This window comes from Sceloporus occidentalis, unplaced genomic scaffold, assembly GCF_023333645.1.
Source record: "Sceloporus occidentalis isolate IW3139 unplaced genomic scaffold, rSceOcc1.0.p SCAF_138, whole genome shotgun sequence".
NCBI classification, from domain to species: Eukaryota; Metazoa; Chordata; class Lepidosauria; order Squamata; family Phrynosomatidae; genus Sceloporus; species Sceloporus occidentalis.
The window spans coordinates 804,817-829,753 of NW_028317118.1; the positions used below are offsets into that span (position 1 = coordinate 804,817).

Genomic DNA, 24,937 nt, shown 5'->3' on the forward strand with positions numbered 1-24,937 from the left:
GTAGTCTGGGCCAACCATCAAATTCCAGGCATGGGGCAGTGTGACTGCATATCATAAAAGCCTCTTCTGAAAACAACCTAGGCTGTGTGTAACAAACTCACCGTTCTGGGGTGGTTTGAACAAGCCCGTTGTAAACTCTGGACAGGTCTCGCAAGTTAAAAATGTAATGGAACTTCGACGGAGTTGGAGGCAAGTCGTGGACAATCATCTGATAAAGTGTCAACGTACAGGTTGTCATCCGGTCAGCAATTGAAGACACCGTTTCATTAAAACTCTGCAAACATAAGAAGGGTGCGGGGAAGAGTTTTTTTCAGCAGACAATTGCAGAAAATGTTTTTCCTTGACGTTTATTTTTGCTAGTGACATTTCCATCGCAATCCTGCACAAGATATGCATTTATTCTACCCCAGCAGCCCCCTCCGTCTATGTTGCATTCAGATGTATTTATTGATGACCGCATGCTAACATGCTCACTGATGGTTCCTCTGGCTCACTGAGAATTATATTTAATGCAACCTTCTAAATAAATCTTCTAAAAACATCCACTGGTCAGTTAAATCAATGTCACTAATGGATACCTGAGGAATTCATTAGAGTTTCAATCCATATTTATAGGGGAAGAAGAAGTAGATCAAAACTTCTAAAAAGAGCATGGGTGGCACATAATTTTTAACAGGGAACTGCTGATTTGAAGTTGAAGGCTTTCATGGCCAGCATCCATAGATTTTTGTGGGTTTTTCGGGCTATGTGGCCATGTTCTAGAAAGGTTTATTCCCGACGTTTCACCAGCATCTGTGGCTGGCATCTTCAGAAGATGCCAGCCAGAGATGCTGGTGAAACGTCTATGATGATGCCAGTCACAGATGCTGGTGCAAAGTTGGGAATAAACTCATCTAGAACATGGTCACATAGCCCCCAAAACCAACAAAAATCTATGGATGCCGGCCATGAAAGCCGTTGACTTTCATGCTGGCGAAACGTCGGGAATAAACTCTTATAGAACATGGCCACATAGCCTGAAAAAACCCACAAAAAACTACTGACTTGTTCGCACATGAGCTGACATTTTTTAAACCCCTCCTTCACAGTGTATCTTTCACAGAGTCCCTCTTATACTATACTACACCTCAATCACAAGTAAAACAAGGATGTGTGGCTGAGATATGATACCAGATCCAAGAAGAGCATCTGTTATGGTTTCTTCTGTCAAAGACAGGGGACACTGAACCCTTTAGTCATATCTCAGATCCCATGAGAGAATGTTGTTGAAACACACAGTAACAGTAGGCAGAGTTTGGGATCCAGGATTTATGCAGAAGGTCAAATGGCGCTACTAAGCTACTATTGTTCAATGTCCATGGATTGTTAATATGGTACCAAGAGTTAAAACAGCAGCAGTTCAGTTAATTTTTGACAGTTGTCCTCAGCAACAATTAAAAGCAAGCATCTAACCTTAAGATTCTTATCAATAACAAATGCCAGTGCATAAGAGTGGATTTTTAACAAGCACTTAAATTCTGGATAGGTCTATCAAATAATAATAAACATTTTTCTATATAAATAATTGCTATTACCACTGTGTGGCCTTTTAAAATGGAGGCATAAATCAAGTGCAGAGACACTTCGGAAGGAAAAGGAACATTGAAAACACTGAAGAGGGAAATGAACCGAGGATCAACTTCATTGCGGCCTCCTCCAGCTTTGCCCATGGCAGCAACAAAGCCAAGGTCCCGGAGGTATTTGCAGTTCATCTCCTTGCCGCGATCGTACAAGGCGCCTTTCTCTAAGAGTAACTTGAGCAACGCAATGGGCTGCTGAGTTCCATATTCATCAACCTTTGGAAAACAGGGAGATCAAAACGCTTAGGCAAAGGGATAGAAGAGATGCCAACAAGTAACCTTCCCCATAGACCTTTTAATGATTACTATCAACTACATTCATATACCTCTGTTCAAGAAAGGCTCACAATATATAACAAATTAGAATATACTAAAATCTAATAAAGACAATGTCAAGAAATATAAAATTAATACAAATGTTAAAAGTAAAAATTTGATTGATAGGTTGCTAATACCCCAGAGGACAGGATCAGAATTTAATCCATAACGGATTAAAGAATTGGGCCAAAACTAACAAAATGAATTTCAACACGGAGAAATGTAAGGTACTACACTTAGGAAGAAAAAAGGAATGGCTCAGGTATAGGAGGTGACACTTGGCATGATAACAGTACATACGAAAGAGATCTAAGAATCTTAGTAGATCACAAGCTGAACATGAGCCAACAGTGTGATGCAGCAGCTAAAAAAGCCAGTACGATTGTCCTATCCTCAGGCTGCACTTACAGGCAGGGTACCAGGAGTCCAGACTTCAAAAGAGCAAGTGGAACCTAACGACAGGCCATAAATCCTATGCACACTTCACAGAAAGCAAGGTCAAGGAGCCATCCTTGACTATTCTTGGCATTCCTTTGCATAATGCTGCATGCTTACCCTGGGCATGTTCATATCATCCATAAATACAAGAAGGCGCTTTCCCATCGGGGGCCCATAGGTCTCTTTGGTCCGCTTCTCCACATTGGCTTCTAAATTCCTTTGAATATCCATTGAGGTAGTGCGCGAGGAGAAGTTAATGATCAGCAACACCTGAAAGTGGAAGGCGAAAAATCGTCAATAAAGACTTTGCATGTCTTAAATAGCATCTAAAACTGGAAAAAAAGAATGTGCTTTATAAAGAGATTTGGGAAACTTGGGTGTAGCATGTCACAAACCATCAGCCTCATGTCTATTTCTTGTGCATGCATATACACACATACACATGCCACCTTCTACTATCCAAACTGTGCCCATCACTTTTGGAAAACATGGTTGTTCTGTAGATACTGAAGTCATTCAGGCCATCTAGCAGGAGAAGGAAGGTTAGCGCTAGCAGAAAGAACAACAGGTGAAGACATAATGACACATAGCATCTAAAGCCTTACATTGGTGTCTGCATTTAGGTTTTTGAGAAAGGTCTGTGTTGTTGCGGTCTTTGATGTCCCGGATTCTCCAACCAGAACAACAGGGTGTTTGATCTTCATCATTTTTTCTAGGAGCCATGTGGTGCGGGTTGTATCCACTGTAGGAACTAAACACAGGGGACATTAATGTGGAACGCACCAGGGACACATCAGGCACAATGCATAAATCAGATCAGCAGTAAGGACACTGGATTACACTGACTTTGGAGATACTCCCTATTCAAGGCTTATATGGTCCTTCTGCAGGAAGGAATAGAGCACCCAACTGCTCTTACTAGATGCATGCAAGAGCAGTTTGTCCAAAGGTGCTCTGAAATTAGCCTCTCTTGAAGACCAAATGCTTTGGGTACTGCTTTTATTTATCAAATAAACAAAGCTAATGTGAATGGCCTTAAGTTGTGCAAAAAGTAACCCGTGCATGAAGACCCACCTCAATGCCAGAGGAATTCATACACCAAATGTTTGGCAGAGTTTATTAAAAAGCACAGGGATTAGTGATTTTGACGGAATTTGGAAGGAATTTATTGAGAACGTATTGAGAAAAGAAGATGGAAAATTACCTCCAAAACTGAGATTTTGGATGGTATACAAGGGTGAAAATGGCTCCAGGGAAGGGGATCAATGAGGTGAGATAGTAAAGATATTTAGACAAATTGTAACAGAATGTAGGACTCTCTCTCTCTCTGTGTGTGTGTGTGTGTGTGTGTGTAATATTATGTATTGTGTAATAAACAATATTTAATGTATGCATTTTAATAATATTTTTTTAAAAAAAAAGAAGCACAGAGTAGGGATTTAAATTTTAATAGTTCCCGTGACTTTTGTGAAGGTGGTACTAACTAAAGCCATCTTCTGACCCAGACATCACCATCTTACCTAGAAGCTTTCAAGCCTATGTTTCAGAATGCAGGTATAGGTTTACAAGATGTAACTTATTACTCCCACTAAATTATGCCAAGCTTAATTCATATTTACCTAGAATGTCAATAAATTTGACTTCAGGTGTGTGAACATATTCAGGGACCAGTTTGCTCCAAGGCATCCACCTTTTCATCTGCCCCTCAAAGTGAAAGTCATACAAAGTCAAAAGCTGGCCTGAAAGAGAGTGAAATCATGATGCTAAGCACTATGGAAGATGGAAATTACTGCAAACATTTCCATATATATATATATATATATATATATATGAAAAAAGAAAGAAAAGAAATGTGCTAATAGGTTAAATGAGCCATTGAAGTTTACTGGAAATATATGCTACCAACACAGGGGAGGCAGGGCATCCAAAAGCATTACATTTTATGGATTAATTTTACATATCGTACCATAAGAAAGCACTGGATTTTAGTACCAAGAATCATGGTCCCTTCCCATTTTTGCAGGTCTGGAAAGAAAGGGTTAAACACCTCCACATCCACTAGTCTTTCATGATGAAGTACTTGTCCTTAATTGTAAAAGGTGGATAAAGTTGTTTTTCAGTGGGGGTAAATGTTACAGAAAACTGACCATATCCCACCTGGCAGTTCTCCTGGTTTAGCTAGAGTCATCTCATCATTCACGGTTGACATTGAAGAGAGGCGTTTAATAAAGTCATCAAATTTTGATCTTCCGGCTTCCAGGAGGCATGCTCCTAAGGAGGAATATAAAGCTTCCAGAAAGTAACATTCCAGCACATCAGGGTCCTCTATTTCCACCTCTAAGAGGGCATCCAGCATTTTACTCAACTGTATCACCTGTCATCGGAAACCACAAAGCAATAATTATTAATTATTAATAATCTAACTGACGTGGGCTATTCCTTATTAGTGACCACATTTGACTAAGAAAATCCTCTATGTTGGGCCATGAGCTGCATCTGCACTGCAGAAATAATGTAGTTTGACACTGTTTGAACTGTCATGGCTCAATGCGATGGAAGGCTAGGATTTGTAGTTTTGTGAGATATTTTGCCTTCTCTGCCGGAGAGCTCTGTTGCCACAACAAACTACAAATCCCAGGATCCCATAGGATAGAACCATGGCTGTTAAAGCAGTGTCAGCGATACTAGATTCTAGAAGGTTCCAAATAGTGCACAGTACAGCCGTAGGATAACCCATTTGTGTGAGCCACAGAGACCACAAAGAAAAATCTCCTCTCATAGTCGACTCCACTCAAGCATGCCCATACCTTACTGTAGTCGAGAAATTCTCAAACAGTAAATCCTCTTCAGCCATATATCTGAGGTCTGAGACATTTCCAAAACTGCTTAATGGTTGAGTCCTTTTTAATGATTTTGTTAATCAATAAATTGATTGTGAAGTCGAAGGCTTTCGTGGCTGGCATCCATAGTGTTTTGTGGGTTTCTCGGGCTATGTGGCATGCCTTCTCTGTGAATGCATTCTCTGAAGATGCCAGACACAGATACTGGCGAAATATCAGGAATAAATTCTTCTAGAACATGGCCACACAGCCCGAAAAACCCACAAAAAACTAATACATTGATTCTTTGTTGAACTGATTGATTGACTGATTGATTGATTGATTGAAGGGATTTCTATCCTACCTTTCTCCCAAAATGGGATTCATCCATACTAAAGCCAGCATTTCTTACCATGTTTAGGTCTGTTTGTGGGACGATGGTCTTCAGTTTCTCCCCTTGCCGCCCATCGACAATTCCGTCTATTATCATGTCAATCAGGTACGGTACATACTTGTCAAAGAGCCTGTCTAACAGTTGTTGTTCTTGCTATCAGAAACAAAATAAAATCATTCTGAAGTATCCACATATATTGTTCCTCCCCATCCCTAATGTCTCTATGAAACTGGCAGAAAAACACACAGTCCAGTCTATTCAGAAAGAAAGGAAAGCATTAGCAAAGTGAATGGACTGTAACAGTGAAGAAGGTGAAAGATCTGACCCAGAGAAAGATGCTGCAAGTGGAAAGTAGGACCAGGAGCTTCAACAAAGCACAGCTGTGGAGAGATAGGACTAAAACTGGGTGAGATCTCTTTCAAGTGAACCTGCAACGTCGTCTTTGAATGACATGCTCCTTCCTAAATGTAAAGTGAGTAGAAAAAGTAACTTGTCTCAGGATAATATTCTCCACTGAGAGGAAAGCAGAAATTCCATACTGTATTTAGTTTGCCCCATCTCTCATCTCACATTGTGAATTTCCCTGCCCCGTTTTTGCGTAACTGGCAATTTAAATACTACCAATGGTAGGCACCTTATTCAAAGACGCATTCTTCTTTCCCTCTGACCTAAGAAGGAATACTGCTAAGGTAGCTTCTTTTGTGACAAAACGAACACAAAACAATCCAAGCAAAAGTGTCACCTAAAGATGTGTATCTTCTGCAAACGAAAAATGCTTCTTTTTCAGAAACACGGCCGTTCAAATACAAATTTAAGCAGACGATTGACTCACACAACTGATCGAGCAAGATTTCTCTAATGGTGAAATGATGGAAATTAATAACAAAGCACTCTTCTACCATCCACATTGTCTAGCTTTGCTTTAAGGAAGACAAAAGGACAAATGGTTGACTTGAAATGAGTCAACTCCACAAATGCCTTTACACACACAAAAAAAAAACTATACTGATTTTTAACCAACATTCCATGGTCTTTCTTTCTGATTCGTACCTTGTTCCTTTGCTGTGTCCATTTCTCCCAATACGGTCTGTACCTCAAATTCTTTGGGTCCACAAAGACCATCCCGCAGCGCGATACCGTTGCTGGTGAGGCATACTGCAAATCTCCAACCTAGAAAGGAAAGTTAAAGCACATTTATTAGACGTCCGTACTACCATTTAGCAGTTCCAAATACGGATGAACTTTGCAACAACATTCTAAAGTGCCTGTTCTCACATTTTTCCAATTCGTATTTTAAGTTCCTGCTGTTTTCCTGGATTTCATCCTGCATTTTTCCTTCTGACCATCTATTTGTTATCAGTCACAAAACAATGAAGAGTTTGTGTAGCTTTGAGAATTAAGAGTCACTGGCCAACTGGAACCAGAAAGAAAGAAAGAAAGAAAGAAAGAAAGAAAGAAAGGAGGTGGTGGCAGTAGAAAGCAATGTCTGGTTGTTCCAGAGAAGACTGCTTGGGTTCCCTAGCCCTTCAGCAAGCCTTTTGCTCCAGTCAATTCATTTCAAAGAAAAATTAGGATAAAATAATTAAGAACCAAAGAAGAATGAAGACTAAAGATATGAATAAAAAAAAAAAAAAGCTCTTGTGGTTATATTTAGGTGAGAAAACTCAATTAGTTTTTTTCTTTTTTCTCAAAGTGATTCTAATTTGATAAGGAAGTTCCTTATCAAATATAAAAGAATGTGTAACAACAAAGAGCAAGCATTTTTAATGTTTTAATTAATGGCATGTCTGAATAGGTAGATAAATAGATGGTGGTTTTGTCTTTGGTAACGTTTGGTATCGTAATATATAGTATTGTTTTGTACTGTATTGTATGGTAATATGGTCTGTCCTTATCATGATTTTGTTTTTTGTCAATATATATATTTGTTAATAAAATACAATAAGAAAGAAAGAAAGAAAGAAAGAAAGAAAGAAAGAAAGAAAGAAGAAACACCACCTCCAAAGCCCTGAATGGATAGAGCTATAATGTTTAACAAAAATCTTCATCCTCAATAACTGCAAAGTCTTCTTGAACAATTCATCTGAAACTTCCATACCTCAAATAAAAGGGCACAATGGGCCTGAAGTCGGATTCGTTCTCCGTTTGCCAGCGTCAACAGCTTGTTGTCATCCATCACAGAATTCATGTTTTCTACCCAGAGAGCATCCACATCTCCATCGAATAAGATATACCTGTCATCAGACAGAGAAAGGACACTTAAAAACAAATTATTCCCAAAGCCATTCTAATGAAATTCAGTTTGAGACCTATAGTTTTAGTGGAATGAAGGAAGGTTAGCCTGAACACGAAAGGAACTGTCTTGGAGGGGAAAACGGGAAACTATCAATAAGAGAAAGGAAGCTAAGATCCAACCAACTGGTTTTCACCCTGACTGATATGTCATGGCATCCAGGACAGACCTCCATCTACAAGTTTTAAAAAGCAAGAACTAATAATTAGCTTATTTCACAAATACCGTATATACTCAACTATAAGCCGACCTCATGTATAAGTCGAGGGCAGGTTTTGGGGCCAAAAGTATGGATTTTGATATAGCCCATGGATAAGTCGAGGGTAAAACTTAGGGGCATGTAACAAAGGATGTAAAGGATGATGCAAAGGAAAATGATGCCAAACAACTTAGAAAATGCTTGCAGGTATAACTGTTTGTGCTCATCCTAAAGGCTGGCTGGATGAAAGAGTAGAGTGGATCCATGCTTCTTTTTGGTGCTCCCAGGATGGACTAAGCTCTTGCCTTTTATTCAGAGAAAGGGGATGGCTCTCTCTCTCTCTCTCTCTCTCTCTCTATATATATATATATATATATGAGTTAAAGTAAAGTACTTACATTGACCCATGGATAACCATAACCCAGGTTTTTTGGCTCAATTTTTGACTAAAATTTCTAGACCTATACATGAGTATATACAGTTCAACATTTCACAGAATCCATAGGGCGGGGCATACAACCTTTCTGACCTTATCAGCCACAACCAGTGTTGGCCAGGGAGGCAACAACCACATATGAGTGCACATACATGGACACATGTCCAGAGAGTGAACCAGAGAGACAGTTCAGCAGGCCTTGGGTGGACCACATTGCACAGCCATATTGTAAGAAACACTCACTAAACCCCCAAGGATTCTCCTTAACTCTGAGTGAAAAGCACTGACCTCACTCTTAAAAGAAATTACCTCCTCTCCTTTTTGTCCGTGGGTTTATTGATTTCCCTGAATATGTTGGATAAAACGCCATCGGTCCAATCACGGGTGGTGGGGTCCAGGATACCATACAACTCAATGACACTCATGGCTTTGGGGTTCAGTGTGTAAAGCTTAGTCACCAATCCTAGTCTAAAGGGACAAAAGAGAAGATGAAAAAAACAGTAAAATGTAAAATGTTGTAGTTTAAACAGTTGATTGCTTCCCACAGCAACAAAACCAGGTGCCTATGGATCGCTCGGGAAGAGCTCAAAAACCTCCCAATTGTGTTCTCCGCAACATAACTATTCTGTAACATAACTATTTCAGGGACATGTCGATTCCATATGCCCATCATAATTAGGAGCAATTTTTCCATGAATCTGTCAACATAGCCAAATACAGTGGGCCCTTGTTATCAGCTGAGGTTTGATTCCAGGACCCCGTATGGGTAACAAAATCCACGGATGCGCAAATCTCATTAAATACAACGGCATAGTAAAACAGTGTCCCTTATATAAAATGGAAAGTCAAGGTTTGCTATTTGGAATTTATACTTTGGGGGAATATTTTCAAGCCATGGATTCTTGAATCCATGGATAAAAAATCCGCAGATAAGGAGGGCTGACTGTACACTGTGAGACCAGTCAGGAAAAGTATCCTCTTATTCTCCTTCTTGTGTAAAGAGATTTTAGCATAGTGGCAGAACAAACATGAAATCTGTACACACTCGTGTTATTTACTCACTTTGTCTGAGCCTGACACAATGTATTGATGACCACAGACTTGCCACCTCCAGTTGGGCCCACGATCATTGTGGTATGACGCGTCAACATGGTTTCATACATTTGGACGACTTTATCCACCTGACAAATGTTCCAATAGCATAAATCGACAAAGCACAATTGAAAAGCATTTAATATCAAAGACAAACCCTGGTGATCTTCTTTATAGCACCAAATGAATGTATTTATTGTGACATTTGTGGTTCGGGGTGAAACAGACTGGCGGCTTGGCCACTCCAGCCACCATCGCCCCGCGATCGGCTGGGGACTATGGCAACTAGATGGTCCTCTCTAAAAGCAGGTCTATCTTCATTTCTCCTAACCCATTTCTTTTTAAATTTTTCTGTTACATGTTTTAGATTATAAAATGGCAGACTCAGACTGTGTGGTTTGTTACTGATCTTATATAAACTGCTTTGGAAGCCTTTGCAGCAGAAGAGCGGAGCGAACATATTTAAAATGAATATAATTAATTAAATAATAGAAGTGTGGTGACTTGGGTTCCTATCCCAGAACAAAGCTGTGAGCTTCCCAGAGTTCTTGCCAGCAACTTGGTTCAAAATAATAATAAAGGATGATACAATACAGATAAATACAGCCCACATGACAGGGTCTGAATTCAAACCAAAACATCCCAAGTTGAAGGAGAATGCAAGAAAAACAGAAGTCATAAATCACCATAATGTTTTTTCATTGCCTAATACGATGACAACTTGTGAGCTGGACAGTAGACTTCATTGAGACACAACCTGACTTCTGCAATGCCACTTTATATTCACCCAAAAGAAAAGATGGCTAAACACTTGCTATCCTTTCTATTTCTCTGCTTTTCTTTTTAGTACCTGAATTGGTAGAACAACATAGCCTCCTTCCGCCAGCACCTGCTCAACAGCATCATTAAATTTAGGGTACCGAACCCTGGGGCAATCTAGTCCAGGAAAAAGGTCGGCGATCAGGCCGAGAAAAAGAGGAACATCTTCAAAAACAAACTTGGGGAGGTTCATGTCACGCAACGCTCTCATCAGGACCACATCCTAGGTTTAAAAGAACATAGTTTTAATATTTTTACCAAACAAATCGACTTTCTTGAGCAACATCTATTCACCCAATTCAGCAGCCTAACCCTAAATGATACTTAAAGATTTTCAGTTGATGAAGCCCACCTAAGTGAGGGAACTGAAGGACTGAAACTGACATTAAATGAAATTGCCATGCTTTTCGACAGGCCTATTTGACAAGGTCAATACTAATACATTCCAGTGTGAACTGCCATGTGGTGTTTCAGGGGGTACTCCACAATCTAGCAAAAAATCAGTATTTTTACTCTTTGCAAGTAAAAACATTTTATTCTTTGTGAGTACGCTTTACATGTGCAGTTTTATTCTACCCCTACTGGAATAATTGGAGCATCTAAGAGGAAAAAACACACATGTAAGATGCCAGGGGTCAAAGTGACCCCACTCGATTTTTCTTGCCATGTCTACAAATGTGTCGCTCAGATTCATTTCTGCCCACGTCATGTAAGAGGAATACATGGAAGGTGCAGAAAAGACTACAAAAAGAGATACACACATTACTCCCATTTCCTAACAAATGACGTAAGACTCAGTAATATCACACAAGCTTTACAAAATCTATTTAAAAACTTGAACTTTTAAGACATTTATCTCTAAATAGAATTTTTTTATAACCCAGAACAAGGGGATTTTTCATTATAGCTATCATTTGGCACCGTCCAGTGTAAGGTGCCCAAGTATTTGGCAAGTACACTCATCCCTCCATATTTGCGGTTTTGATATTTGCAGATTTGATTATTCACGGTTTGATGAATATGTTCTCTCTAGGAATATCTAGGTCCTCCAATGCAACTCTATGGTCAACTTTAACTAAAAGTGGCACTGAAGGGCCTAGAGATTCCTAGAGAGTACACTCCACTAGGCCTTTGTAGCTCCTCCGGTGCAACTCCATGGTCAGTGTCTGGCAGACGTTGACCACAGAGTTGCCCTGGAGGCATTTCTAGAGATGTGTCCTCTCAGGTAAAAACATGATTTTTCTGTTATTGGTGGTTTTTCCATATTCGCAGAGGTCTTGTGCCCCTAACCCCAGTGAATATAGAGGGACAAGTGTATATGCCATCCAAACATCACACAAAATTCGAGCTGTGTTGCAATACTAAAAAAGCAAATATTTATGATACTGATGCATGTGTCCTGCAGCTTGAAATCAAGGACATACATTGGTTGATACATTTATACACCATTCCCACAGTTTCAGAGGAACTGTTTCAAAACTGCTGACTTTTTCACCTAGTATGCTGCTAGTCAGAGAACTCACCAAGCAAATCCTGACTCTAGCAAACCAACATTTCTCCCAGCACAACAATGAGGATTACCTCATTGAGATCTGATGAACCTCTCTTCAGTTCTCCAGCCATGACTAGTACGGATTTCAGAGCTCGAAGCCCAAAATCGTAGTGATGTTGTTTAGAAAGCTGTTCACGTGCCAGTTTGTATAACACTGTCATTTTCTTGGCCAACGTCTGAAGGATAAAAAAGAGTATGAACATAGACACGTTTCTCTTTTTAAAGCATCACAGTTTGTCACATTCACTCTTGCTTATTCACACCTACATGTGATAAATTATAATGGGATTCACATGTTTGGATGAGTCACTATAGCTTCAACAGAACATTTACACTTCACATTCCCTCAAGCACACTGCTTTCTAGTAGAAACAGTCCGTATAATCAGCTGAAAGCATGTGAGCTGCTTTACGAAAGCGTTGACTTACCTTGGCCAAGAGAAACCCTTCAGAAAACAGCATGATTTCACAGATTTGCTGGAGATCGGGCACAATTACAACCACGGGCCTGAAAAGAGCCTTTACGGATTCAGGGAGCTCAGTACGGCCTGCGTAGCCAGGATTCATGGTAATGAAAATTCCCATTCGAGGATCCAGAGTAATCTCTTGCCCTTCAAACTGAAATGAAAACCCAAGTAAAGATCTAGCAGGTGTATCACTGAAGAAAAGAAGCCTCCTCTTTGCCCCAACATACATGTGCATAGATTGTCTGCGTTCAAATCCAGCCCTTCATGTACAAAATCACTTTTCTCCTGTTTACCTGAAATGTCTTCAGTTGGTTGATCAGAGCATTTCGAATAGTCTGTATCTGCGAGGAGATGACTGAAAGCACAGACGCATCGATCCGATTAAATTCGTCAAAGCAACCCCAAGCTCCGCACTGGGCGAGGCCAGAGAAGATTTTACCGACAGCCTAGAAGGATAAAGAGGAGAAAACACTGATATGAGAATCACTTCTACTCTACTCTATACTAGTATTCTATGCTTAGAGCCCAAGTCTGCAATACTATGGGGATTATCACACAAGGCACTTCCCACACTGGAATTGTTGGCCAAACATTTCAGAAGCATGGAGGTGGGATAGCCAGTCGCGCTTCTGAAGCATCAATGAGGCATCCTGCTCTTCTCCCGTTGACGAATCATTCCGCAGAGCAGCCATTTTTGTAATAAGTTCCCGTTATTACAGAAATGGCTGCTCTGTGAATGATTTGTCAACAGGTGAAGAGCGGGATGCACTTCAGTGATGCTTCAGATGCGCAACCGGCTATCCCACCTTCGCACTTCTGAAGCATTTGGCCAACGATTCCAGCGCGGTAAGTGCCTCGTGTCATACTCCCCTATGTCTATAGTGTGTAGGGTGGTTTTTAACTATTAAAAAGAGGGGAAGAGAGTGCTGCAGCAGCAGGCCACTACACTGATATTCCTACCTTGAAGTCCATGCCTTCTCCACAGTTGGTGACTACACAAAGCAAGCCCAATGCTTTGGCAAGATCTTTGGTTGTCTCAGTCTTTCCAGTTCCTGCCGGGCCTGCAGGGGCTCCCCCCAAATACATAGACAAGGCCTTTGGGGGGAAAATGAACAAAGTGATGTTAGGAAGGATTTTAATTTGCAAGTACAGGCGTATCTCAGTTAAAAAAGCCTCTGACTACAAAACTCCTTTTTACAAAGTCTTTTTATGTTCTCTAGCCTATATCCTTTCGTCCTCATGCTCTGTCCTTGTTGTTAGCTATCCTCAAGTTGACTTTGACACATGGCGACATCTCCAAGACTGCCTGTCTTCCACTGCTCTGCTTACGTTTTCGAGACTCATGCCCATGACCTCCCTTTGGAGACTTCTAACTTTAACCATTGCCCAACAGAAGCTGGCTTTGCAGCCTCAGCTATTTTGTGGTCAGAGGCATAGGAAGGATCTGTTTCAATTTGAATTGCTCCACCAGCTTTACTAATATAACCAGCTCCAGAGCAGGCAGCCATTGCTGTGTGGCTGGCTGGGTGCTGTTGCGTGTGTGCTTTTGTGGCTCTTGGGGAAGGATGCACAAATACACACCCCAGACTACTCTGATGTTGCTTAGGGGCAGAAGAACTGAGACATAGAGCTTGTTTGCCTTGTTTTAGCTTTAACTTTCCCCATGCCAAAAAGTGCCTTACAGAGGAGGCACAAAGGGAGGAAAAAGAAAAGGAGGGGAACTATGCTACAGCAGAAACAGAAAACTAAGGGCCTCTAATTATATATGTGTGTGCGCGCGCGCGGAGTAAGATGTTGGAGAGGGAAGAAAGATTAAGCTGAAAATATAAGACCAAAGAAAGCGGAGGAGAGGCAAGATGAAGGAGGAGGACATGAAGATCAAGAGAAAATTTCAGTTTTAGTTCATTCAACATCTTGCCTCTTTCAATCATCTTTCAGGGTTTTTTAAAGACAGGACAAGAACAAAGTCCTAAATCAATGGTATATCTATGCTAACACAAACAAATTCTTCATTTAGCGAAAAGCCATGCACCCAATGAAACAGGAGTTATACATAGGCTACAAACATATTTTGTATGTGCTGTGTAGTTACATTTCACTTTTTCAAGGGCATTGGAGGACCTGAAGCTAACAGAAAAATAATCTTTCTGCTTCACCTGTGTGAGTGTTAGATATATCCGGTCTGTGAGTGGTGTGATGACCAGCCGTCCATTTAAACCCATGTATTCATAACCATATGAAAACGTGCCGGTGCACTGCCGCACATTAAGCTCATCGGGCTCTCGGTCCCAATAAAAACGCAGTTGGCTCTCCCACTCAAATTCGCGAGCTTCCATAATGCTAGGGGGAGGAATGGAGAGAAAAAGACGTTTTAGACTTCCATATATCATAAGACAACAGCCAGGTCAAGAGAGGTAGCATATAAGAAAGGCAAAAGGAAAACTGAGAAGGAAAATGCAGAAAGTCCAAGACACAAGTACTGTTTTCAATATTCTTATATTAAAATTGAAATAACCAGGACCATGACTACATCATCTATTTCCACAACAGCATAGCTGGTTTTGTATTATGACAATTATATTAATCTGTCCTTCTTCTTGAATAGAGGGAGGAATGATGCAGCCCTCCAGATGTTGTCAAACTGCAACTCCCAGCATTCCTAGCCATTGACAATGATGTCTAGGAGTAGTGGAACTTGTATTCAACATCATCTGCAGGGCCACATGATCACCATCCCTGTTGTACAGCATGCAGTTACCTGTCTCTGACAAACGTATCAACTATATCCCTTGCATGGACATCGATGATGAGCACCGTGTTGTATTTTTTCCTGTCATTTTTACTTAGTGGCTTGGTGATCCGCGTTACCAGCGAGTCAATTTGCTGGTGCATCTTCTTGGCATAGTTTTTCATTGCCTGTTTTTCTCCCATCCTCACTTTCCGAAAGACGTCTTCCACCTCCCAGGTCCACCACACCTGATTGGCAGCCAGCACCATCATACCTTGGTACATCAGCATCCAGTCAACTCTAGGAAAAAGCAGAATTTCATTGCTGGAAGAGTGGAAAGTAATAGAGTGCATGAAGTCTCAGCATTTAAATGTCTGCTACACTTGATTGTTTGGAGCAATTAGATAAAAGTAGAACTGTATAAATGTAGTATTACACAGCTCTCGTGGAAGAAAGAGAGCACTGTTTTCTCAAGAACCTGGATACTTCTAGGTCTGGATCTGGTTCCCACTGTGATACAAAAGTCCTAAAGTTCAATCTCTGGAATCAGAGAACAGGGCTGTATCTCTGCCTCAGATGTTCAAGAGCTTCTATTAGTCAAATTAGGCAAGAAAATACCAAGTAACCATCAGATACCATGTAAAAACGGGATAAAAACACCATCCCTTGGCTTATTTTAGGAATTAAAACAAAATTGTTCAGGATTCCAAACGCAGCAGAGAGGTAGGTGAAATTGTGAGATATCACCCTTCATCCTGAAGAACCAAGTGCCATTTGGTTATTCCTCTCACAGAACCATTGCCTGCTATATCGATGGTTCCTAAATCAATGGTTGCTAAATTGTTTATCTTCTCGTTCCCTCCATCCACTTTTTCTCTTTTGTATCATGTCCATTATAGTGCAAAATGTTCTCTTGAAGGTACCATGAGTGCATTGCCAAAAAGGTGGCACACCAGTGACATAAATCAATAAATAACATATAATAATGACATTCTCTGACTATTAATACAAGTCCTATCACAATAGAAGAAACATTAGCCCATGTAAGAATGACATTTTCCAGAGATGAACAACTCCATGTTCCTAAATCAGCAATACAGTAGTAAATCAATGTGCTGAAAGTATACTTTTAACTTCTAGGCATGATTTGGCACCATTCATGAGTTTTTCAGACTGATAGCACATGCTGGCTCCTGCCATTGCCATCGCTTTCAGAGCAGACAGCTGGGAGGCCAAAAGCAAAGACTGATGAGTTGATATGAACGTTGTTGTTAGCTGCCCTCAGGTTAACTTTGACTCACATGTATGAGACCTCTCCAACTCCTCTCCACTGCTCTGCTTAGGTCTTGTAGTCTAGCCATCTGGCATCCAGTCCTTAGTGCTATGTAGTCCTTAGTGCCTCTGCCTTTCCTAAACCCCACTTGCACCTCTGGGATTTCTCTCTCCATGTATGACTTCAGTCTATATGTTGAAGATTTTTTTTTATTATGTTTTATTCCACATATACAGTTACAGTTACATTCACAGAGTAAGACATATCGATTATTTACATACATTACATCATTCCTCTATTGATTTGCTCTATCCTATCCTATACTTAGTCTATATGTTGAAGAATTTGAAGCATAATTTTGCTTGTGTGGGAAATTAATAAAGTACTATGGTTCTATAACTGAAGTATGTTGTGTCTTTGTTATGGATGGAGATGAATATTGAACTCATTAAATAACATTGAACTCAACTTACTTTGAACCTGATATGCTGGATTTGATTCTCTCACCTGCTTCTGTCCTCGCAGTACCGAAAGATAGCTTCTTTCGTAATAAGTCTATTGGTCCTCCTCATTTCAGCAAGCACAGAAGTCATCCAGTTCTCCACTCTGCCTTCAGCTGGAATAGATTTCCGGAACTCCATTACTTCCCCTTCAGCTGATACCATCGCAGTGGCTATCTTCAGACCACTGTCATCGTCATGAAATTTCAGGGAGGCTATGTTGTCATACATCTGAAATATGTACAGAGATCCATCTTAAGCAGTGATGCGATAAAATGGCATCACCATTGCGAAATTCAGGGGTCTTCTCCAAGTAGATTGCAGAAACATACTTTAGGCCCCAAAAAGATTCAGGCCCGTATCCTTGACTGGCAGGTGGATATTTAGGGCCTTGGATGTACCCCAAAAAAGGATGGCATTCCTGAATATATTGACAAGGGCATAAAGTTAGATTAATAAACAAACACTCAGAATGGAAATTTGGACAGTGTTAACTTCCATTCTAAAATACAGGCAGAAGAGAAATGGTAAAAGGCAGTGCCACCAAGTACGCGGGCCCATTTAAGAAGCAGTATTTTGCCCTTGCCCAGACAGCCACAGGAGGTAACCCATACACAGCTAGCCCTTTCACTGAACACAAAGTACTTTCTTAAAACACAACATTCCTCTCCTGAAATAGGACACATCTAGAGGTTGTGGGTCACTTTGCTGCACCCTTGAATATCAGTGGGTTGCAACTACATTGCGCCTGTCTCCTTTCTCAGGGAAGGAATCCCAACCCGATTGTAAGAATCATCCATTACAGCAGAGAGGCAGAATATGGCCCCATACAGACTGGCAAAAATAAAGCTGCTTCAGGTCACTTTGGAGGTATGCTGTTTAAATGATGCATGTGTCCTAAGAGTCTGGAAGCTGCGCCAAAGCTGCGCTCCAGTCCTTAGGACTGGATAGTAGCTTTGGCGTGGCTTCCGGACTCTTAGGACGCATGCATCATTTAAACAGCATACCTCCAAAGTGACCTGAAGCAGCTTTATTTTGGCCAATCTGTATGAATGTTTTAAAGTAGTGTTTGGATCATTCCATTATCTACCTTGATCATGTGTTCCTGCACACACAGGGGGTCACTGCTGCCAAGAATGCTGAGCAGCTCATCATCTGAGATGAAGAAAAATCTGGGGAAAGCATTCCTCTTGGAATCTAGGTAATCGTTCAAGCTTTTCTGGCACCTTTCCAGGCCACTGCTGATGTTCTGGAGGTCTGAAAGACGATTTGGAGCTTCGCAGCACTTCTTTATCACTGGCTCTTTGACTGTTTCTGCCATTATCTGCAGGTAACAAGAAACACAGAAACTAAGTAACAACTGGTGGTTGTTTTACTGGTAAACTACAATTTTAAGAGCAGGAGTGTGTAAGAATATGCATGTACGGGGGCACAATAAAACCGCATATGCAATTAATATTCTTTGCTTCAATGCTGCTATAATCATGGGTTTACTTGCCCTTTTAAATATCCTATCAATGTTGTCAAATTTTTTCGCTTCATCAGGCAGTTGAGATCTTATGTCTCCACCGATAAAAATGCTTTCCAGGTACATCCATTTTCGCTGCACTATCATCCAGACCTAGGGAAACCAAACACTGCTTGTAAAAAGGGGAGGGGGGACAACAAACCCACTAACATTACATTATAAATGACTACAATACCTCCCATGAAATGGATCCTCTTTCATTTTCTCACCTCGATCACTTCACCAATTAAGGAGAGGGTTTTTTCCCAACTGTGAACAGTGGTCAGAAAAGGTCCTACAAATCTGCTGCCTGAAATACTTTGGAGATTCACGGCGTTGTCATCCAAGATCTGAATTATATCATCCACAGCTCCCAAAATGAAGCCGCGTTCCTGGGTGCCTTTGAAGTACCTTTGCACAGTAAATTTCATATTCTCCCAGGTGTCGATTATTTCTTTTACTCCCTGTAAGAGGATTAAAAAAAAATGTTCACAATCTCTGAAACTAAAATAAACTCTTATTCTAATTATTGCCGTATGGATTTGAGAAACAGAGGGGTGGCATATGAGAAACTTACCTTTTCAATGCTCAGCTCTTTGACAGCAGAACCAACAATCTCATTGATAACATCACTGTATTTGTGTAGCTCCATGGCAAACATATTCTCCAGGGTGAATGTTTCAGTTGCCATATCAAAACTTGTACCGGTTCGATTCATCAGTTCCTTCCAGTGCCTGAAAAAAGTTGGTGATATGGTTCAGGCTTCGTTCTTTCAGCTTGGAACAGGACATTACAAACACCTGGTCCCAAGCTTACTGCATATACTCACATATAAGTCTAGAAATTTAGGTTAAAAAATTGACCCCAAAAACCCGAGTCAACTTATCCACGGGTCAATGTAAGTACTGTACTTTAAATCATATATATCCCCTGGTGAAAGGCAAGAGTTTAATCTGCCCTAGAAGCACTGGTCCCCTTCTACTCTCTCATCCATTCAGCCATTAGTATGAACACAAATAGTTATCCCTACAGGGAATTTTGTAAGTTCTTTGGCATTGTTTTCCTTTGCTTTGTCCTTTACATCCTTCATTACATGCCCCTATGTTTTACACTTAACTTATCCACGGGCCATATCAAATTGCATAATTTTGACCCCAAAACCCACCCTCGACTCAGACATGAGGTCGACTTATAGTTGAGTATATACAGTATATTTGTCAAAAGTAATACAAATGAAAGAGTGGCATTTGTAAGTCTTCACTCCCTCATCCCAACACACACACACAGAATTCATTTATAAAGGCAAGGAATTGTGTTTCAGATGGCTAAGATGGAGGGACACACCTGAGTGGGATAGGACCTTCAGATATGAAGAATACCCCAAAAGCATATGATTTATACTACTTAGTCCCTAAGTAGGTACTCGTCATGTCAACCAAAGCACAAGGATAATCAGGGATATAGTTATCCCTTAGAAATGGGTTGGAAACATGCCCATTTAAATATTCAAAAATAACACTATCAAAAGTGAGGAATTTAAGCCACACATTTTAAACAGCGACTTGGTGTCAGAACTGAGGGCTCCAGCTCTTCAGGAAAGGTTTGGCTTCAGCAAGTACAGAGAACTCTAAACAAAGTGAACTGAAATCAAACCTCTCTCTTAATGCCTCATTTTTCAAATCCAGCAGCAATGGAATAGAGTCCTTAAAAGCCTTCATCCTCATTTCCAAGTGATAAGCGACGGGAACGCTTCGGACATGTTTGGGCAGTTTGCGAAGGCTTTTCAGATATCCATCAATCCCTTCCTGCAGCACCTGCACATTGAGGTTCACCCACAGAGTCTGAGACCATTCTTCTTTCGCAGCCTAAGACAAGAAGGAATTATAAGAAACATCTCCTTTGAAAATATCTAATATAGAATATCAAATTTCTCTATATAAATCTCTATAAAAACTAAACAAGAGCTCAGAAAGGTACTTTTTAAAAACAATTTGTTCCTGTTACTTAGAATATTCTAACCTGTTGCCATTATTCTTTGTGATGTTGAAAAGGTCAGTTGTTAAATATATTATTATTATTATTGTTTATTTATATAGCGCTATAGTTTTACACAGCGCTGTACATACTGTACAAATAATAAAATCAATAAAAACGAAACCTGCCAATGGCATACATTCTACAAAACACATATAAAATATACTTGGGCCTCTTAACTTCCAAGCCCATGGACTAAACATCTTGTTTCAAAAATCACTTGCCCGTTGCATCTTATAGATATCATAGATCTGCCTTAGGCCTTTCATCTCCTTTTGGATTTTGATTAGATCGGGATACATTGTGATCGGAAGGTCAAACAGCTTTTCAGCATTTGCCAGCTCTTGTCGATTTCTCTCGTGTTTCTCCAGCTCTTTTTCAAAAATTGCCATGAGCTCTAATCCTGCAGAGGACAAAGAAAAGGTATTTAGCATCACGGAACTCTATGAAGTCTCTAAAAGAACTGCTCTGTTCCATTACACACATGATCCATACTGGCCTAAAACATCACATCAAGAATATCAGTCAGTAGTTCTTCAAAGAAACATAGATCAGTAACAACACTGAACAGCAATGAGACAATAATAGGCAGCCCATTGTATCAGGTATTGTCATAGTTAGAATAAATACTTTACATAAATGGTGTTTCTGTAGTCTTACAGGAGAGGCTTTAAGGGTCACCAGCTTCTAGCCATGGCAGCATTGCCCGCTGTGCTTTCAAACCAGAGCTTGGAAAACTTACTTTTAGGGACTATAACTCCCAGAATCCCCCACCTGGGGACAACAATTCCATGACAGTACCACAAAAGTAACTTCTACACATTCTGTTTCAAACTGTCTACTAACATGAGTACTGGCACACACTGTCTTACCTTTATCAAGATTCTCACCAACAGACCCAGGGCCTTCGGTAATAAACCTTTGGTAAAAATCATCAATTTCCTTACTATAATTTGCGATCTGATCTCTTGTGATCTAGAAGGAATGTAAACTAGATTAGAACAGCCTTTCGTCTTCCAAATGCATTTTTCTTACCATGTAATGTATATATTCACATATAAGTCTAGGTCAAAAATTGACCCCAAAAACCTGACTCGACTTATCCATGGGTCAATGTAAGTATTGTATGTTAACTCTTATTTAAAAGAAGGAACCATTTCCTGATGAAAAGCAAGAGTATAATATGTGAAGCACCCCCCCCTCTACTTTCTCATCCATCCAGTCTTAAGAGTAAGCACAAAGAGTTATATCTGCTGGACTTTTGTACGTTCTTTGACATTGTTTTGCTTTGCTTCACCTTTTAGATCCTTTGCTATATGCCCCTAAATTTTATCCACAACTTATCCACGGGTCATAGCAAAATCCATAATTCTGGCCCCCCAACTTGCCCTCGACTTATACATGAGGTCAACTTATAGTCGAGGATATATGGTAGGTAAAAACACCAGTACCTCAGTAAATGTCTTTTTGATACTGCCAAGGCTGTGGTCAACTGCTGATGCATCAGAAAAAAGGGTGTCCCACAACGACTTTATCTGATCCACTAGCTGCTGTTCCTCTTCTGTTGTCTACAGGGGAGCAAGCACAATGTTATAAATTGATGTGTCAAAAGCATTTGTTCTTAAGTTCAGATCGGCGAGTGTGCAGCACATCACCTTCCCTGCAACATCATTCACAAAAGATTGGCGTGACTACCCCAGGCCTACCCTGTTATTCCCCTGAAACTGTCCATACCCAGGAATGGGTCTTGTATGGGAGTGACTGGCAACAACCCACCATCTCATTGGTCTCTCTCTGCAATTGACCTCGGACTTTCCAAAAAACATTGCAATGGCCCCGTACAGACAGGCCAAAATAAAGCTGCTTTGGGTCACTTTGGAGGTATGCTGTTTAAATGATGCATGCGTCCTAAGAGTCCGGAAGCTGCGCCAAAGCCATGCTCCAGTCCTAAGGACTAGAGCGCAGCTTTGGTGCAGCTTCTGGCCTCTTAAGATGCGTTTGTCATTTAAACAGCATACCTCCAAAGTGACCCGAAGCAGCTTTATTTTGGCCCGTTTGTATGGGCCCAAAGTTATATTATTTTTTAAAAAAAATATACCAGAACAAACCATTGCAAAGTCCCTGCCTCCTGCTGTCTCATTTTCCACTGATCCCCTGCATTTTGTTTCCTTTTTCCATGCGGGATCTCACAACCCTTCTGGAATTGAAACTTGTGTTTCTGGAGTTGGCCCAGTCTCTGTGCTGTCAAAACGTCTGTTATACCATCATTTGGACTGTATCTCTAAGTCTTGAGTCTAGCTTTCCTGGGTAGCTAGGAAAAAAATCACAGGATGGCCCTCTATCCAAGACCATAAGTGAGCTTAGGGAATCCTTACTGAAGGTGCTTATGACTCAGTGTGAGCCAAGCTACTAGACACTAAATAGCAAGATGAATGAAAAGTCTTTATGATCTCTGGGTAATGAAAAGCAGCGGTGGGAGCCTCCATTATGAGTGGAAGAAGAGTGGTAGGGAGAGAAAGTGTCTGTCTAACCCTTTCCCCTCCAGTTATTTTGTCCATTCAAAATCATACTCCCAAGTTGGCTTTCCATCCAAAGAGAAGCTGTATCAATTGTAGCCAAGGTGGAAGATGGGTTCTGAACAGAGAAAAAGATAGAAGGAACTTGGTTAAGTAGCATCTCCACCTCCTGAAACTGTTCCTTTTCTCAGGTCTACAGCCATTCATTGCTGCTTTTTTAAAAAATCAGGAAACATCTGCTCTAAAATTTCAGGTATGGCCCTGTGATTTACTAACTTGCCCTCCAGAAGGCAACCCATATCTTATAATGTACAAATCCGGGTCATAGAACATCTGCCTTACTATTCTCCCACCTTGCTCAGTGTTTTCTGCTCTAGCAGTACAGGATTTCTATATGTTCCTCTAAACTGGAGATGCCACAGACCGAACCGGGGATGTTTTGCACGGAAGGTAGGTACTTCACCAGTAAGCAATGCTTTCTCCCCACCAGAACACATTTCATCTCAGCCTACACAGGTTTTGCAAGAATTACCCCATATCTGTCAGATTCTGAGCCAGAATCAAGCTTACTGTCTGATTCAGAGTTGATCTTCTCAACAATACCTAGTGCCTGCAACTGATAGTCTGTTACACAAACAGTAGAGCTTAGACTGAGTCCAATAAAGCTGCGCTTACTGGTATATTGTACATTGCAAGCGTACGGTATCTCTCCTGAATATCCAAGTATTGGAGCTCCACTTCTAGAGACATATCTTTGATCTCAGCAATGGTGGCCAGGACAAATTTGAGATCTGCCAAGGTATCGGGTGATGTCTTGAGGTTCTGGGATAATCTCTAGAAAGGGAAAAGTACAATTCATTTTTAAGAGTCACCATGAAGACTCACTTGGCTGAAAATACCCTCAACAATCCATCAGCATTTTCAATAGTTTTTTGAAAATGCATTTTCAATAGTTTTTTTCAGGCTATGTGACCATGTTCTAGAGAGTTTATTCCTGACGTTTCACCAGCATCTGTGGCTGGCATCTTCAGAGAATGCTGGCACGGAAGAGAGGTGTGTGTGTGTGTGTGTGTGTGTGTGTGTGTGTATGCTGTATGATCCCACTCACTTCCATGCCAGCATTCTCTGAAGATGCCAGCCACATGCTGGCAAAACGTCAGAAATATACTCTTCTAAAACATGGCCACATAGCCTGAACACCCCCCCAAAAAAAAAAACCTATGGATGCCAGCTATGAATGCCTTCAATTTCACAGTATTTTCAATGTTTAATTTTATTTTTAAACCTATGGAATGCTCTTAAAGACCTGGGACTGCCAATACATTTGATAGACCTGATGAGAAATCTGTACTTAGAACAAGAGACTATGTTTAGAACAGAATTCGAAGAAACAGGTTATGGACAGCAGATAACCACTTCAAGAATATCCTACCTCAATGTTTTCTTGGAGAGTATACAGTTCCTCTCTGGCAGACTCGTTGAGCAGCTTCCCAAGGGAATTCACCCAGCCTCTGGCATTTTCTTGCACTGTAAAAGCCAAAGACCCGAGCAGAAGGCGGATGCACTGCTCATCTTTGATCATGGGCTGCTGCCCCACTTCTTGAGCTACCTTCATATAGAACTGCAACTTTCCGTCGAAGACAACACAAGCCGGCTTTTTGGCAGCAAACCTCTCCATGACAATGGCCTTGTCAAGCTTCCACAGCGGGCGATACCTCTTCCAGCGGTTCAAGTATTTGGTGAGGGAGTTCAAGATCTTGTGCATGTTCTGAGTAATAAGGATGGCCTGTTCAATGATTAAAGGGTTCTGGGAGATATCACTGAAAAAGCTAAAGATGACAGGCTCACTGTCGCCGGATTGCTGTGGTGGACAATCGATGCAGGTGCCATGCATCCAGCGAACAAACAGCTACACAGGAGACAAAAAGTCATGA

At 40.7% G+C, this 24,937-nt stretch overlaps 1 protein-coding gene across 1 annotated transcript in view; it reads right to left on the bottom strand.

Annotated features, from left to right (window-relative positions):
- Window positions 1-24,937, bottom strand: part of LOC149281126 (dynein axonemal heavy chain 10-like) — a 71,154-nt gene that overhangs the window by 25,416 nt on the left and 20,801 nt on the right. Inside the window, exons 20-48 of the mRNA XM_089499677.1 lie at window positions 24,436-24,912; window positions 23,679-23,837; window positions 21,939-22,055; window positions 21,360-21,462; window positions 20,712-20,890; window positions 20,107-20,318; window positions 19,031-19,187; window positions 18,684-18,917; window positions 18,445-18,567; window positions 18,037-18,270; window positions 16,954-17,177; window positions 15,204-15,473; window positions 14,602-14,785; window positions 13,406-13,540; window positions 12,739-12,891; window positions 12,408-12,596; window positions 12,009-12,155; window positions 10,459-10,650; window positions 9,579-9,697; window positions 8,826-8,984; window positions 7,687-7,822; window positions 6,639-6,758; window positions 5,607-5,741; window positions 4,533-4,749; window positions 3,995-4,114; window positions 2,981-3,126; window positions 2,493-2,645; window positions 1,575-1,835; window positions 102-274 (exon numbers count right to left, since the gene is read on the bottom strand). Of these exons, the coding sequence (XP_089355803.1) occupies window positions 102-274; window positions 1,575-1,835; window positions 2,493-2,645; window positions 2,981-3,126; window positions 3,995-4,114; window positions 4,533-4,749; window positions 5,607-5,741; window positions 6,639-6,758; window positions 7,687-7,822; window positions 8,826-8,984; window positions 9,579-9,697; window positions 10,459-10,650; window positions 12,009-12,155; window positions 12,408-12,596; window positions 12,739-12,891; window positions 13,406-13,540; window positions 14,602-14,785; window positions 15,204-15,473; window positions 16,954-17,177; window positions 18,037-18,270; window positions 18,445-18,567; window positions 18,684-18,917; window positions 19,031-19,187; window positions 20,107-20,318; window positions 20,712-20,890; window positions 21,360-21,462; window positions 21,939-22,055; window positions 23,679-23,837; window positions 24,436-24,912 (5,228 nt within the window). The remainder of the gene's footprint in view (window positions 1-101; window positions 275-1,574; window positions 1,836-2,492; window positions 2,646-2,980; window positions 3,127-3,994; window positions 4,115-4,532; window positions 4,750-5,606; window positions 5,742-6,638; window positions 6,759-7,686; window positions 7,823-8,825; window positions 8,985-9,578; window positions 9,698-10,458; window positions 10,651-12,008; window positions 12,156-12,407; window positions 12,597-12,738; window positions 12,892-13,405; window positions 13,541-14,601; window positions 14,786-15,203; window positions 15,474-16,953; window positions 17,178-18,036; window positions 18,271-18,444; window positions 18,568-18,683; window positions 18,918-19,030; window positions 19,188-20,106; window positions 20,319-20,711; window positions 20,891-21,359; window positions 21,463-21,938; window positions 22,056-23,678; window positions 23,838-24,435; window positions 24,913-24,937) is intronic.